At 34.6% G+C, this 13277-nt stretch overlaps 1 protein-coding gene across 1 annotated transcript; it reads right to left on the reverse strand.

The window, feature by feature from the left end:
- Positions 1–6270: 6270 nt before the first annotated feature.
- On the reverse strand, positions 6271–7617 carry LOC114355236 (uncharacterized). The gene is made up of 4 exons (XM_028307961.1): positions 7235–7617; positions 6941–7075; positions 6368–6742; positions 6271–6276 (listed from the first exon to the last, which is right to left on the reverse strand). Exons 1-4 carry the CDS (start codon positions 7358–7360, stop codon positions 6271–6273), a joined length of 642 nt encoding a protein of 213 aa, XP_028163762.1. The 5' UTR covers positions 7361–7617.
- Between the last annotated feature and the right edge of the window lie 5660 nt (positions 7618–13277).

The following is a 13277-nucleotide window of genomic DNA, read 5'->3' on the forward strand; positions in this document are numbered from 1 at the left end:
GAGGTGGCTATTAAAGAGCCAGAAGTGTTTTTATTTTGTCTGGCACTGCCGCAAGTTTGTTGATTTCGTTTTGAGTAATAACAGATTTAGTTTAAAATACTGGAGTAGATCAAGAAAATGAAGCTTTTTCTTCATCGTGTATAATTCAGTTAATTAATGACAGTTTTTTTAAATGTTAAATCAATTTTTTTGGTATACTTTCTAAAGTAACATAGGTATGTAAGGTCCCGGGAGGTGCCTGGATGCGGGCGGCACAGGACCGGTCTTTCGGCTGAAACGATATATTATTATGTTTTGACATCAAATGAGCTGATAAAAATGATGCTTAGAATGAAGAAACCAGAGAGAGATTCTTGCACTGCTTTTTTCAGTTATGGGTAACTTTATTGTCCCTTAACAGCGTTAGGATTACTGATAAACAAAGTAATGAAAATTTTTGTTACTCTTTAAAAGCTTACATCTGAAAATAACATGAACTTTCTTTATAATGTCAAAAGTTAGGTAGTTACCTAGGTATTCGTAACCCTCTACCTACGCCACGACGATAAACGTTCCCGTGCCATCTCAAGAGAACGTTCTGATGCCATCTCACGAGAACGTTCTGTAAAATATATTTTCTTTCACCCAAACCGCTGCTTAAGTTCCGAGACTGACCCGATAAGTTAGTTTAACTCGCAAACCGATCTTACACGCTCCGCAGTAAACAGAAGTTGAATTTGTACCGCGTAAAAGGAGCAAGTGAGCTACTATCGCCTTGTGAAATGTAACCGCATAGGCCGGGAGCTATGGATGTGAAACCTGAAGGTTTTAGTGGAAATAAATATTTCCATGGTATTTTGTCCAGCAGTGGATGTCATTTGGCTGAAACGAACGAACTATTTATAAACACGAAAGTAACTCTATCTGTTTTTAGGTTGCTTAAGACCCAGATACACACAATAGAGTTAAAGTGGGACATGTATTTTTCTTGAATCTTTCTGTGATTGAATGGAATTTAAGTGGGTGAAGCCTACCTACTTACTACTACTAACTATTACTACGGGAGGTATCTGGATGCGAGCGGCGCAGGACCAATTGTTGTTGAAATTTTAGGGGGAGGACTTTGCCCAGCTGTAAGCGTCATCTGGCTGAAACAAACGAACAAACCCACCTGTATCCTTTTATGATACTAGAAAACATTATATTGAAATCAAAGCTCTATGTGAACCTTTTTACGGGCATTCTCAAAATGAATATGTCATACGTGAACCGTGATAATTAGTGAATCTGCCTAAATACTCCTAAGCTCCCGGTCTACCCAATCGAAGGCTGATACATACCTAGGGTGCTACGTGCGCCAACAAATCGCTCGTAGACTTAACCGTGTGAGATACAACGTGGCTCTATATCGTACAATAAATGATTCCACTTCCACTGTAGTATTTTACTGTTTTCTTAACCGACTGCGGAAAAAAGGTAATTATTTATTACTATAGAATAAAATGAGCAGATGAGTGAAATGTGAATTTATTGTCAGTCTTGTTTACTAATAATTGGTGTAATATCAAAATAGCCCTATAACTGCAAGAAGTACGTAAAAGAAAAAGTATATTTTACTGTGGTTGTAGATTATGAAATAGAATAGAGCTAGTGACCGAGTTTCTGGCCCATTTATTGTCCCAAAGCAGTGGTAGGGTTTAAATAATAGTGGAAAGTGTGAAAGCGCTTTTTAAAAGCCTATTGCAGAAACTAAATGATTTTATGACTTGAACTGTTTAAAACGTTATACACCTATTTTGCCTTCTCTGACCCTGTATTTAAAACTGAACCAAAACATAATCCTTTTTCTCCCGCAGTCGGGTAAAAACTGAAAGAAAAGACAGTTGACAAGAACTGTAGTTCACACAAAAGCTGTCGCTCTTTTTGAGGTAACAAAACAGAAGTTTTAAGTGCGTGCGAACGTGGGACGCGCGACGAACCGAGGCGGGGTCCCGAAAGTTCGCGTTGTCGCTAATTTACAAGCGGAGTCGCGGGAAGGGCTTGTCACGTTGTCGCGTGTTTTTGGGGTCACCACGCATCTTGGGAATGTGCAGAAAGTATTTATTAACTTTACAGAATATTGCTTGCTTTTAAAGTTTACCAAAACTTACATAGCTTATGTTTAATAGATAGTTTTAGATATTTAGATACACTTATCGCTGGTGTCTTTTATCTGACAAGAATCATCATCATCATTTCAGCCACAGGAGTGGACCTCTCTGCCCACTGCTCAACATAGGTATCCCCCAATGATTTTCACTTCGCTCTATTGGTAGCGGCCTGCATCCAGCTGCAGCTTCCTGCTACCTGCTACTTTATGAGGTCGTCAGTCCACCTTGTGGCTGGACGTCTCACGCTGCATCTGACAAGAATGTGAACAAATTAAATTATTCGAAGCTTATCGGTGCTGTGTAGAGCTGCGTGGCGCCTATCGTGCTAAGGAACATAATTTGACTTACCAATTTAGTTTTGTTTGTTTTGTTGAACGGTATGTTTGATTATCAAATATCTCTTTTATCCCAAAACATGGCCACCCCACCGCGCGTCCTCCATTTGCATGAGTCGAAACGCGGAATGTTCGGGACTTGGAGGAAATCCGGCAAGTTTCATTGTAAAGTAGTTTGTAAGTAGATCACTTGTCGCGACTCAATTAGTTTGTAAGCGTTGTTCCGAGTTCGAATGCAGCTGTTTTGATGTTCCGATACTTTTGAGAGTTCTTGTGTTTGTTTGTTTTGCTTTGTTGCTTGAGATTTGGAGCACTTTTACATTTAGGCGATTTAGCAGCGCGACAAATGCGCGACCGACGCGTGACAGACGCGCAACAGACGCGCTGCCGAAAATATCATTGTACCAGTGGATGCATGCCTTCATACTATAAAAACGCCGCTGCCGCGCTGTTGTCCCGCTTCTAACGCCCTAATGTGAAAGCGCTTTTAGGGCTTGGCTTTTTCTCACTGAGACATCCCGTTTTTTGCAGGAACCCGTTTAGTAGTATATGTTTTTGTAATGTTAAGAGCTCGTTCCCTCGGCAATCCCGCAAAACTGGACCGTCGTGTAAACATTCAAGTGTGTGGTGTGTTTGAAATTCGGATTCCAATACGAACGGTTCGAGATCGATACGATAGGGTCCTGCAAAAAACGGGATGTTTTCGAGCCGATTCCTCAAGCTTAAAGTTCTCCTTGACCCAAAAATTTTTGACTCCAAGACTTTTAGACATTAAAATTTAAACACTCTCTCCTTTCGTCCTACGTTTAGTGATTGATGAAACAAATAGTCTGTTAATTTGTTTAGCTAGATTTTAAAATCTAGTTATCCAAATATAATTTGCAATCTTAACTTTGATTTAATAATTTTAAAAGGACGTTTTCATAGGCTATGGATCCCAGTCTAAACTCGATTGAATAAAACTTAAACTAATATTAATTGTGAGTTTAAACATTGAATTACAAAAGACAGATATTATTTATCGAATATTTGTTTCATAATTCCATGTGAAAATTTTCAGTGTAGTCCAACGTGGCAAAAGTCTGAACTAATAATTCATTAAAATCAAAAAAAACCGAAATCAAAAATATTTATTCAGTTTAGACCACAAGTGGCACTTATGTAATTACGTATTAGTAATATAGACCAAAATATACTGAACTGTCCCATCCGTGACATTGACAGGGGGCGCCACCGTCAATACCGGATCGCTGGTTCCGATTTTTGCCATGTTGGAAACAATTAGTTGAACGATGGTGGCGCCCCCCTGTCAATGAGTTTGGTGGGACAGTTCAGTGTAGGTCATCTTTAGTAGCGCCCACCTGTCAATGTCATTTATCTGGGACACTTCGGTGTTGGACAGAAAGGTTATAAACTATGTTTCTGAAAAAAACTATGTTTTTATTTTACTGTTTTATGTAATTTTCTACAGTTATTTAACGACTAACTTTATGTAGTACCAAATTGGATTTCACACCATTTTGATTGATATTAAAATACATCGTAAACGTTTATTAATCGTATAATTTTACCGCCATTGTCACTTTATTCCGATGCTGTTAAATTATAAATTTACTCGATCTAAAAGTCTTGCTATAAAGCTGGTATAACAATTTTACCGAAGACTGTTAGTGGATATTAAATTCCTGTTTTTGCCAGCAAAGACTGAACGTCGTTGAATTTACATATTTATTGCTACCCTCGTCTGTATAACTTGTTCGATAGGGTTGCCAATTACTTCTTAAACGATCGTTCAAAGGCCTGAAACTGTGCAACTGATATGGACTGTTACACGAGCTATTCGCTCAAAGACATTATGTCGAAGTGAGCCTTAAAGTGAACACTGATATAGCTAGAACTTGCATGTTCATTTCTAAAAATAAAGGAAAGTATTGCCAGTTAATTACGGCTAATGTCAAATACCTTAAAAAATAAAAGAGCCTTTATATGCTACTTCTTTTCTGCCCTAACACCTCTTCGATAAATGTATAATAATATAGAAAAAACTGAACGTCATGAAACTCAATTACAACTTCTGTTTACTAATTTAATAATATTTTCTGAACAATAGAAGGTAGAAAAGTATAATCTCACGACAGAAGAACTCTACTATGTAGAAATAATTAAAACTAAAACCTAATTTCAAGTATTTCAAATTCAAACGCAGTCTTGGTTTGGATTATAGCATGCTGCTAATAATATTATACAACTATTTTCAGTTATTCAATTTTATTCGTTCATTTATCTAAAAATGATTCCACAAAATTAAATGTTAGCAGTCACATTAAAATACAAAATATTATCTTATTTAAACTCTACCAATTATTTTCGTAATTTTTAAGCCGTGGGACCTGAAGCGGTCACTGCCATTTTGTGCTTAATTTTTAGCTTCAAAAAAACTACAGTCGCCTGTTGCTAAATTAAATTAGCACTAATTACCTTACAGGTCACACTATGTAAATGCTGGCCATCTGGGAAAATTTAATTAGAGACAAAAACATTCGATAAAAATAGTTTTTCTTTGAAATGAAAGTCGCTCCTTTTTTAAATATTTTTTTTAATTTAAATGTGCGATGAAGGTTCTTTATTGCCAGTTCTATTTGCAAAGAGTTCAACAATTGATTAAGGTAGAAGATGCAGATCTCTAGCAACAATTTCATCCGTGTTTAACCTCTTGAACACGGGTGAACTTACCTTCCTTCGTTTTGCGGGATCCAGTAATGTAGGATCCCGCAAAACCGGACTGCCGTGTGAACACACGAGTGTGTTTGAAAATCGAATTACAAAATGGAACGGATCGGTCTTTTGCGGGACACTGCAAACGGGATGTTCGTGTGAATTTCAGTATTAAATAAAACATACTTGTTCTAACGCAGAAACCGGTTTTTTCACTGATTTTGTCACTACTAACTTAGATTGTTACTAACACAACTCAGTATGGATCATAATGGTCTAAAACAAATACTATTATTATTATTTACTAGCTGTTCACCCACGGCTTCGCCCGCGTGGAAATTTTCGGTTTTTTATACAACCTATGACACACAGAAATAATGTGGCTTTCTATTGGTGAAATAATTTTTAAAATCGGTTCAGTATTTCGCGAGATTACCCCTTACAATTTAACAAATATATATACACACAAACTTTACCTCTTTATAATATTAGTATATATTATTATAAACGGGACTCTGCAAATTACAGTTCCTGCAAAAAACGGGATATCTCTATCTTGAAAAGAGTCCTCAGTCTTTCAAAAAAGGCAAAGCAATAACATCGACGGGTCCGTAGAACGAACACGTATGTTACTATAAGACGAATTATAGTTTTTTGATCAAATCTAATAAGTATCACAGTAGCTATATATATGTGTAATTATTTTTTAAATATCATTTTTACTTTATGAAATAACTAATTGAACATCACCTTATCTGAAATATATTCCGACGAACAATCTCGTAACATCAGACACGAGTTTGTACTCCGCAGTGACTCTCGATTTTGGAGGTTAAAACTATTTCTTTATTCTGAGTCATATTAATGATAAAAAAGTGTAAATTCAGTGTCACAGTATATGTTTTACGATGTCTGCATCATCAAGAAAGAAAATAATTTTAGATTTACCGCTACAAATGGATAAAAATGATTATTGTGATACTACTTCCAACGATAATAACAATAAAGCAAATAATAATCTGGGCAAGTACTNCTAGTCTAGAATATACCTTTAATTGCTGAAAGAATATCCACACAGATGAAGATATGGATCAGTACTGTTGAATAAATTGTAAGTTTAAGTATAATATTTACCAATATTACCTAAGTACTTATTAGATTTTTTTATTCCTAAATTTAATTATTTACCTCAAATTCAGCACTATCTTCTAAATCCACTTCAAGTATTTGTTTATCTGCTTTCTTTTTCTTCCCTTTGCTTTTGGTAGTCTTTTGTTTGTTTCTTTTGTGTAACACCAATGGTTCATCATCATCATCACTAGAGAATCTGATATCATCACCACTGATCTCATGCTTGAAGAACCCTAAGTCCAAATTATACTTTTGTTCATCATCCACTGCATCCACTCCATCTTCATTAGTCAGTTCATGTTTTATAGCTAATAACTCCGACTCTTCACTCGCTATATTTATTGTATTATCCATACAAATACTTTGACATGAGAGACTAGAAACTAAATTTAATTCATGTCTATTAAGTTGTTTTACGCTTTGTTCTGTTACCTGTAACGAGGAAATAATTATTGTTTGAATAAAAAAAAGTGATTTAATAATTCACCATAAAATGAGAAACTTGTTTTTATTATTATTGCAAAATTATCATTAGAAGCTTACATGCTGTCTAAAATAGTTGTAATTTTTATCATGTAGGTAACTTATTAGTAATAAGTTATTACTTATTATTAATAAGTTATTACTTACCATGCCAATGGAATTGATAATGTTGTAAAGAGCTGTTTGACCCCACATACATTTCTCTCTGAAGTGGTAGGTCTTTGTGATCAACGCGGCACATTCGAAACAAGCGTAAGGCGGAAGATCCATTGAAGTCAAGGTCTGGAAATAAATTATTGCAAATTATTTTATAACAATTTACTGGATAATATAGGCAAGCCCAATTACTACTTATTAATTAGTAGTTAGTGTAATTAAATTTCATAATAGCTCAAATTAATATTTTTAAAACTAAAAAAACTTTGTTTACCATTTACTTACTTTTATTGATTTTGAATAATAGTCCAGAGGATGTAACCGCAAGTCATACATTTTTACGTCCATAATAAGACAAATTCTACACACTTTCACTTGCTCCATGCTGTATTTAATAACTAAGTCATTCATAAAAATAATCGGAAAACTTATTTTGTAGGTTCGCGGTAACAGATAGAGCTATAAAATCATAGAATTTCTGCATCTAAAAACTATTTGAAAACAGTCTATGATGAGTTCCATTAAATCACAATTAAGGGCATTTGTTTAAAAATGAAATTCTACTTATCTTCTTCTCTTTAATTTGCCTGAATATCCTCTAAATATCGTGGTATTAATTAAATACAAAAATCAACCAAGAATGTCTAATTTTACATTAATCTAAGATTTTACACAAGACGCCAAGCTTCCATCTTTGACAAAGCGTTTTGTTATCTCTAATCAAAAAGTTTGACACATGACGAAAGTTCTGCGTTTCGTTACATGATATTTCAGATTTTTTAAAAATGGGATTAATGGGACACCTGCTTAGATTAATAAAACCTTTTATTAATCTAAGGACACCTGTATATTTTTTTTGCTTAGATTAATAAAACCTTTTTTAATCTAAGTTAATCTAAGTTTTTTTGTAGTAAACAGCACTCGTCAACTTATTAGCTATTTATAATTAGGGTTTTCATAAAACATCAAATAGATAGAGCATTCTAAAACGTCAACGGTGCAGTCAGGCAGGCATGGGTGGGCGTACCCAGGGGGAAGCATGGGCGTACCCCTGGTACTCCTGGAAGTCGCTTGGAAGGAACAAGTCAAACTATCTGACCTAAAAATTCTGACTTGCACTTGATATGAGTCTATGAGTGAGAGAAACGACGAATAACAGACTGTAGTTCGGGGTGACGAATGGGCCTTTTCCTATTCGCAGTAGGTAATGTAAGGAAAATGTCCTTTGATGTTGTAATTGGGTATTTTCTTGTAAATTGACGTCTATATAGATAGGTAGGTACATAATGAATAACTCAGGGAAAACTCTTAGCTCCTAACTGAACTGAAAATTCGACTTACGAAAGCACATATTTTACTACTCAAATGCAAAACTAAACTACCTAGGGTGACGGCACCAGTAATGGACACGGCACCAATTATGGACATTTTTTTCGTTGATCGAATTTTTTAAGCAACTGTCGCAACATTTTGAGCTGGCAACACTAAAATCACAACCAATAGACGTTTGGGCTATCATTTTGACACACGTCACCAAAATCGGCCACTTTGTTTTAACATAGCTGCGAAGTGAAATCTCGTTGCGCGCGGTGGTCATGAAAATCCGTTTATACTATTGAAATCGTTTAGGAAGTGAGTACATATTTGTGCATGGTGTTATCTTGTGTTGTGTTATAATGAGATTTGATGTTGTTTTTACTGAATAATAATAAATAGCAAGTAAATTGAGCTAAGTTTTAAATGTCCAATCACAGCCATAAGTTTTTTGTGGGGTTTGTTCATTACTGGATTCGAAATTTTATGAAATCCAGTAATGGACAAGTGTCCATGCTTAAGGCTTTTATAACTTTTTTAGTTTATTGTATTTAATTATTTAATTTGACGCACTAAACATTTGAGTTGAGTTGATTTTGTGATAACTCTTTATTTTCCAATAATGGACGATGTCCATAACTGGGTATTTTTAGTTGTCCATAATTGGGTTCTTTGTTTTGTCTTAAGATGGCACCAAAGAAAAATTACACCCCCGAACAAATGGGGAGAGCATTGGATGTAAGGATGGGAGAAAAGATAAGCACAGCCGCCCTCCGGTTTGGGGTTGATCGGTGAGTGGTTGTTGTTTATGGAATATGTTTCTTCCATCAGTAATAATCCCGTCCAGTAATAATAATTATGTTAGTGACCTTGAAAGAGAACTTACTAGGGGCCCTGGGCACTTAAGGATCAAGGGGGGTCTTATCATCTGGAAAAAGGTCTTTTGAGCAGACGGGGGCCCCTTCCGTCGTGGGGCCCTGGGCACGTGCCCATAGTGCCCAGTGGGAAAGAGGGGCCTGTGTAAACATATTTATAGGCAAAACAATTTGCTACAAATTATAACACAGCGAATTTTTGTAAGACGCTTAAAAAAGTGTTTTCACCCCTTTTTTCAAGATGGCGGTTGGGGGACAAGGGTGGCGACCCCAAAAACTTGAGGTTAAGCTTCTATTGACCACATTGACCCACAAATATCCCAAAAATAAAATTGCGTTCTCTAATAAATGCAATACTCGGAAAATTGCCGAAAAATGATGGAAGTTTTATTTTGCTTTTTTTATGTAATTACAGTGTTTAATTCTCACAATTTCATTCACGCAAGTGACTTGTGAGAGACAATTTTCAGCATTAAAGCGCATTAAAACGCGACTTCGTTTTCTACTGGGGCAAGAACTGTTAGATTCGTTAATTATACAGTGTGAGTCACGATAAAGTGTACATATGAAATTAGGTGAAACTAGACCTATTTTTATCGACAAAAAAGAGGTCAAAATTTTTTTGAGATTTTTATTTAATTTTTTATATAATTTTTTTTCTTAAAATTACTTATTGTAAAGAAAACGTAATAACTTTTAATAAAAACAGTGATAATGCTAAATAACAGAAGATACTAAAAAAATACTAAGAAAATGCCAACAAATAATAAAAAATGATACTTATTGAAAAAAATCTGCTTATAAATTCGTGTTTTTTTGGTTTTCTCAAAAAAATGCCCCTATAACAGATGGTTTTTATTGCTTTGTATTATTCTCTATCGTATTAGGGTGACGGCACCAGTAATGGACACGGCACCAATTATGGACATTTTTTTCGTTGATCGAATTTATTAAGCAACTGTCGCAACATTTTGAACTGGCAACACTAAAATCACAACCAATAGACGTTTGGGCTATCATTTTGACACACGTCACCAAAATCGGCAACTTTGTTTTAACATAGCTGGGAAGTGAAATCTCGTTGCGCGCGGTGGTCATGAAAATCCGTTTATACTATTGAAATCGTTTAGGAAGTGAGTACATATCTGTGCATGGTGTTATCTTATGTTGTGTTATAATAAGATTTGATGTTATTTTTACTAAATAATAATAAATAGCAAGTAAATTGAGCTACGTTGTAAATGTCCAATCACAGCCATAAGTTTTTTGTGGGGTTTGTTCATTACTGGATTCGAAATTTTATGAAATCCAGTAATGGACAAGTGTCCATGCTTAAGGCTTTTATAACTTTTTTAGTTTATTGTATTTAATTATTTAATTTGACGCACTAAACATTTGAGTTGAGTTGATTTTGTGATAACTCTTTATTTTCCAATAATGGACGATGTCCATAACTGGGTATTTTTAGTTGTCCATAATTGGGTTCTTTGTTTTGTCTTAAGATGGCACCAAAGAAAAATTACACCCCCGAACAAATGGGGAGAGCATTGGATGTAAGGATGGGAGAAAAGATAAGCACAGCTGCCCTCCGGTTTGGGGTTCCTCGAATAACGTTGCACAACAAGGACAGGCAAAAAAGTCCGGCAGTTTGTATGGGGCTTCTATATTATCCTCACGGCAGAGGAAGAGGACATTCTGGTAAAATCACATATGCTCGGTAGTGTAGCGGGGTACGCAGGGGTGGTGCGGGTGGTAACAAGCACCATCTAGAAAGTTTAGGAGATATTTGAACAAGGTTTTTTACTAGTAAAGTAATAGATTAAATAAAATTTTATTTATATTTTTCTTGTAATTACTTTCATGTGTACTGGGATGGGTGTTGTTTTACAAAACCACATACTGTATAATATTTCTACATTGAAGAATATGCTTTTTTAGTCACAGTTGTACTAGGAAAAAAAGATTTTTTTTATCGTTTTTTTTTTTTATATTTTAATTGTGTTTTATGGGTGTTCGTTAGCATAATATATCTTGTCAGTCTCACCAGTAATGCCGTAGTCTGCGTCAAGTCAAGTTGCGGGCGCGCCATTCGACGCTTCGTTAACAACAAAGCTGAAAGTGGCTCTAGATTTGTAAATTTGTATTGCTAAGATTCTAATTTTTTACCTGATAGATCTCATTTATGTATTTATATTATGTTACCAATTCTAAGTTGCAGTTGCTGGCAAAGAGGCAAAGCCTCTATTAATGTTTAATAAAATAAATAACTTTATAAATGATTGAAATTCTGATAGTAAGTACTTATAACTTGGGAATCTAAGACTGATCATGTTGAAAGTTCAAATAGCATTAATAAAAGTTGATTTGAGGCATCATTTGTTTCATTTATGTGTTCAATATAAAAGTGTCCATTAATGGATGTTCATAATTGGGTCCATGTCCATAACTGGGTGTCCATTACTGAAATTTTGATGTCCATCAATGGCGATTTCGTAAATTTCAATTTATGTATTTTTAATTAATTATATATTAAACATACAGGATTATTAGTTTTATTTAAGTGGCTTATTGTTGAAAAAACAGATTGCCATGAAGCAGAATCATCAAAAAAAAAAAAAAGTTTTATTTAAATGTTCCTCATCTATTTGAGTGCCGAAAAAAAATTCACCATTATTGTATCGTCAAAAAACATCACATTTTTAAACAAAATTCTAATTTAGTGCGTTTAACATGTCCATAATTGGTGCCGTCACCCTACCTTTGTAAAAACAAAAATCGCATGTCTCTATACCTATCCCAACATTTTCTATGATAGTTTGAACAAAGGCCTACCACAACATTATTCTCCGTTACAGGTAGGGACAATTTTAATTTTAACTAAAATGCTTATTTTACTTCGAAATCTTTGGTTTTTATTTGAAATCTAACTTGTCTTTATCAAAATTACAAATCTAGAGCTTTTCAGTTTCGTTGTTAACGAAGCGTTGAATGGCGCGCCCGGAGAGGCTTAGTTTAAACGATCATAGCAAATGTTGTGATAGGGATAGAGACATGCGATTTTTTTTGGTTTTACAAAGGTAATACGATAGAGAATAATGCAAAGTAATAAAAACCACCTGTTATAGGGGCTTTTTTTGGAGAAATTTATCAAATAACCAAAAATACACGAATTTAANACCTAAACTAACAGATAGTTAACAAAAAAGTTTTCAGTCTTTAAATCAATCAGTTATACAAACATAATAAAATATAGCATACTCGTAGGTGAACATTATTAGTTTCGGTTAAAATCATTACTTGCAAATCAAATTAGTTAAAAAAAGGAAAGACTAGGCCAGTCTAAATGCAACGTTAACCTATTAAATAGTTTAAAACTTACTTTTGTCTAAGAAAATAGGCTTTCAAGAATATTAAAGCTTCAAAATCGAAACTCGAGAATTCTCGAGCTCCGGTAATATTTTTCTCGTCTCGAATGAAGCCAAATTTCTCGAGTTTTCTCGAGTTCGAGAAAGCTCGAGCAGAAACCCTAGTCCATGTCCATAACTGGGTGTCCATTACTGAAATTTTGATGTCCATCAATGGTGATTTCGTAAATTTCAATTTATGTATTTTTAATTAATTATATATTAAACATACAGGATTATTAGTTTTATTTAAATGTTCCTCATCTATTTGAGTGCCGAAAAAAAAATCACCATTATTGTATCATCATAAAACATCACATTTTTAACCAAATTCTAATTTAGTGCGCTTAACATGTCCATGATTGGTGCCGTCACCCTACTTATTCTGCCTATTTCTACAAATTATTGCGAGAAAGTCACCTAGTTACCTATTGCAAGCTAATCAAACTGTAGGCTGTAGGTACCTATACTTATTTTTAACCTGCAAACAATCGCAAAAGTTAAGAATCTGTCTTCTTAATCTTACCCCTTACTTAATCAATCTTGAAACTTTTTTGCATGAAGCCGGACTTAATGGACGGACTTCTCTTCTACCAGTCAACCACCCGGAGCTTACTAGGTAAACTTACTCTTGAAAGTCTTGAAGAATATGGCGAGCGATGGAAGCTTAAGGTAATAGCACAGTAGATATATGATTTATCTACTGTGGTAATAGTAAATAAAATGGAAGTACGA

Source organism: Ostrinia furnacalis, unplaced genomic scaffold, assembly GCF_004193835.3.
Source record: "Ostrinia furnacalis isolate ACB-3 unplaced genomic scaffold, ASM419383v2 OfSCF0197, whole genome shotgun sequence".
Classification (NCBI taxonomy): domain Eukaryota; kingdom Metazoa; phylum Arthropoda; class Insecta; order Lepidoptera; family Crambidae; genus Ostrinia; species Ostrinia furnacalis.

Coding starts and splice junctions, on each gene's coding strand:
- LOC114355236 (XM_028307961.1), bottom strand. CDS start 7,360: ATGAATGACTTAGTTATTAAATACAGCATGGAGCAAGTGAAAGTGTGT. Junction 7,076..7,234: donor ATTATTCAAAATCAATAAAA/GTAAGTAAATGG, acceptor ATTTATTTCCAG/ACCTTGACTTCAATGGATCT. Junction 6,743..6,940: donor TTATCAATTCCATTGGCATG/GTAAGTAATAAC, acceptor TCCTCGTTACAG/GTAACAGAACAAAGCGTAAA.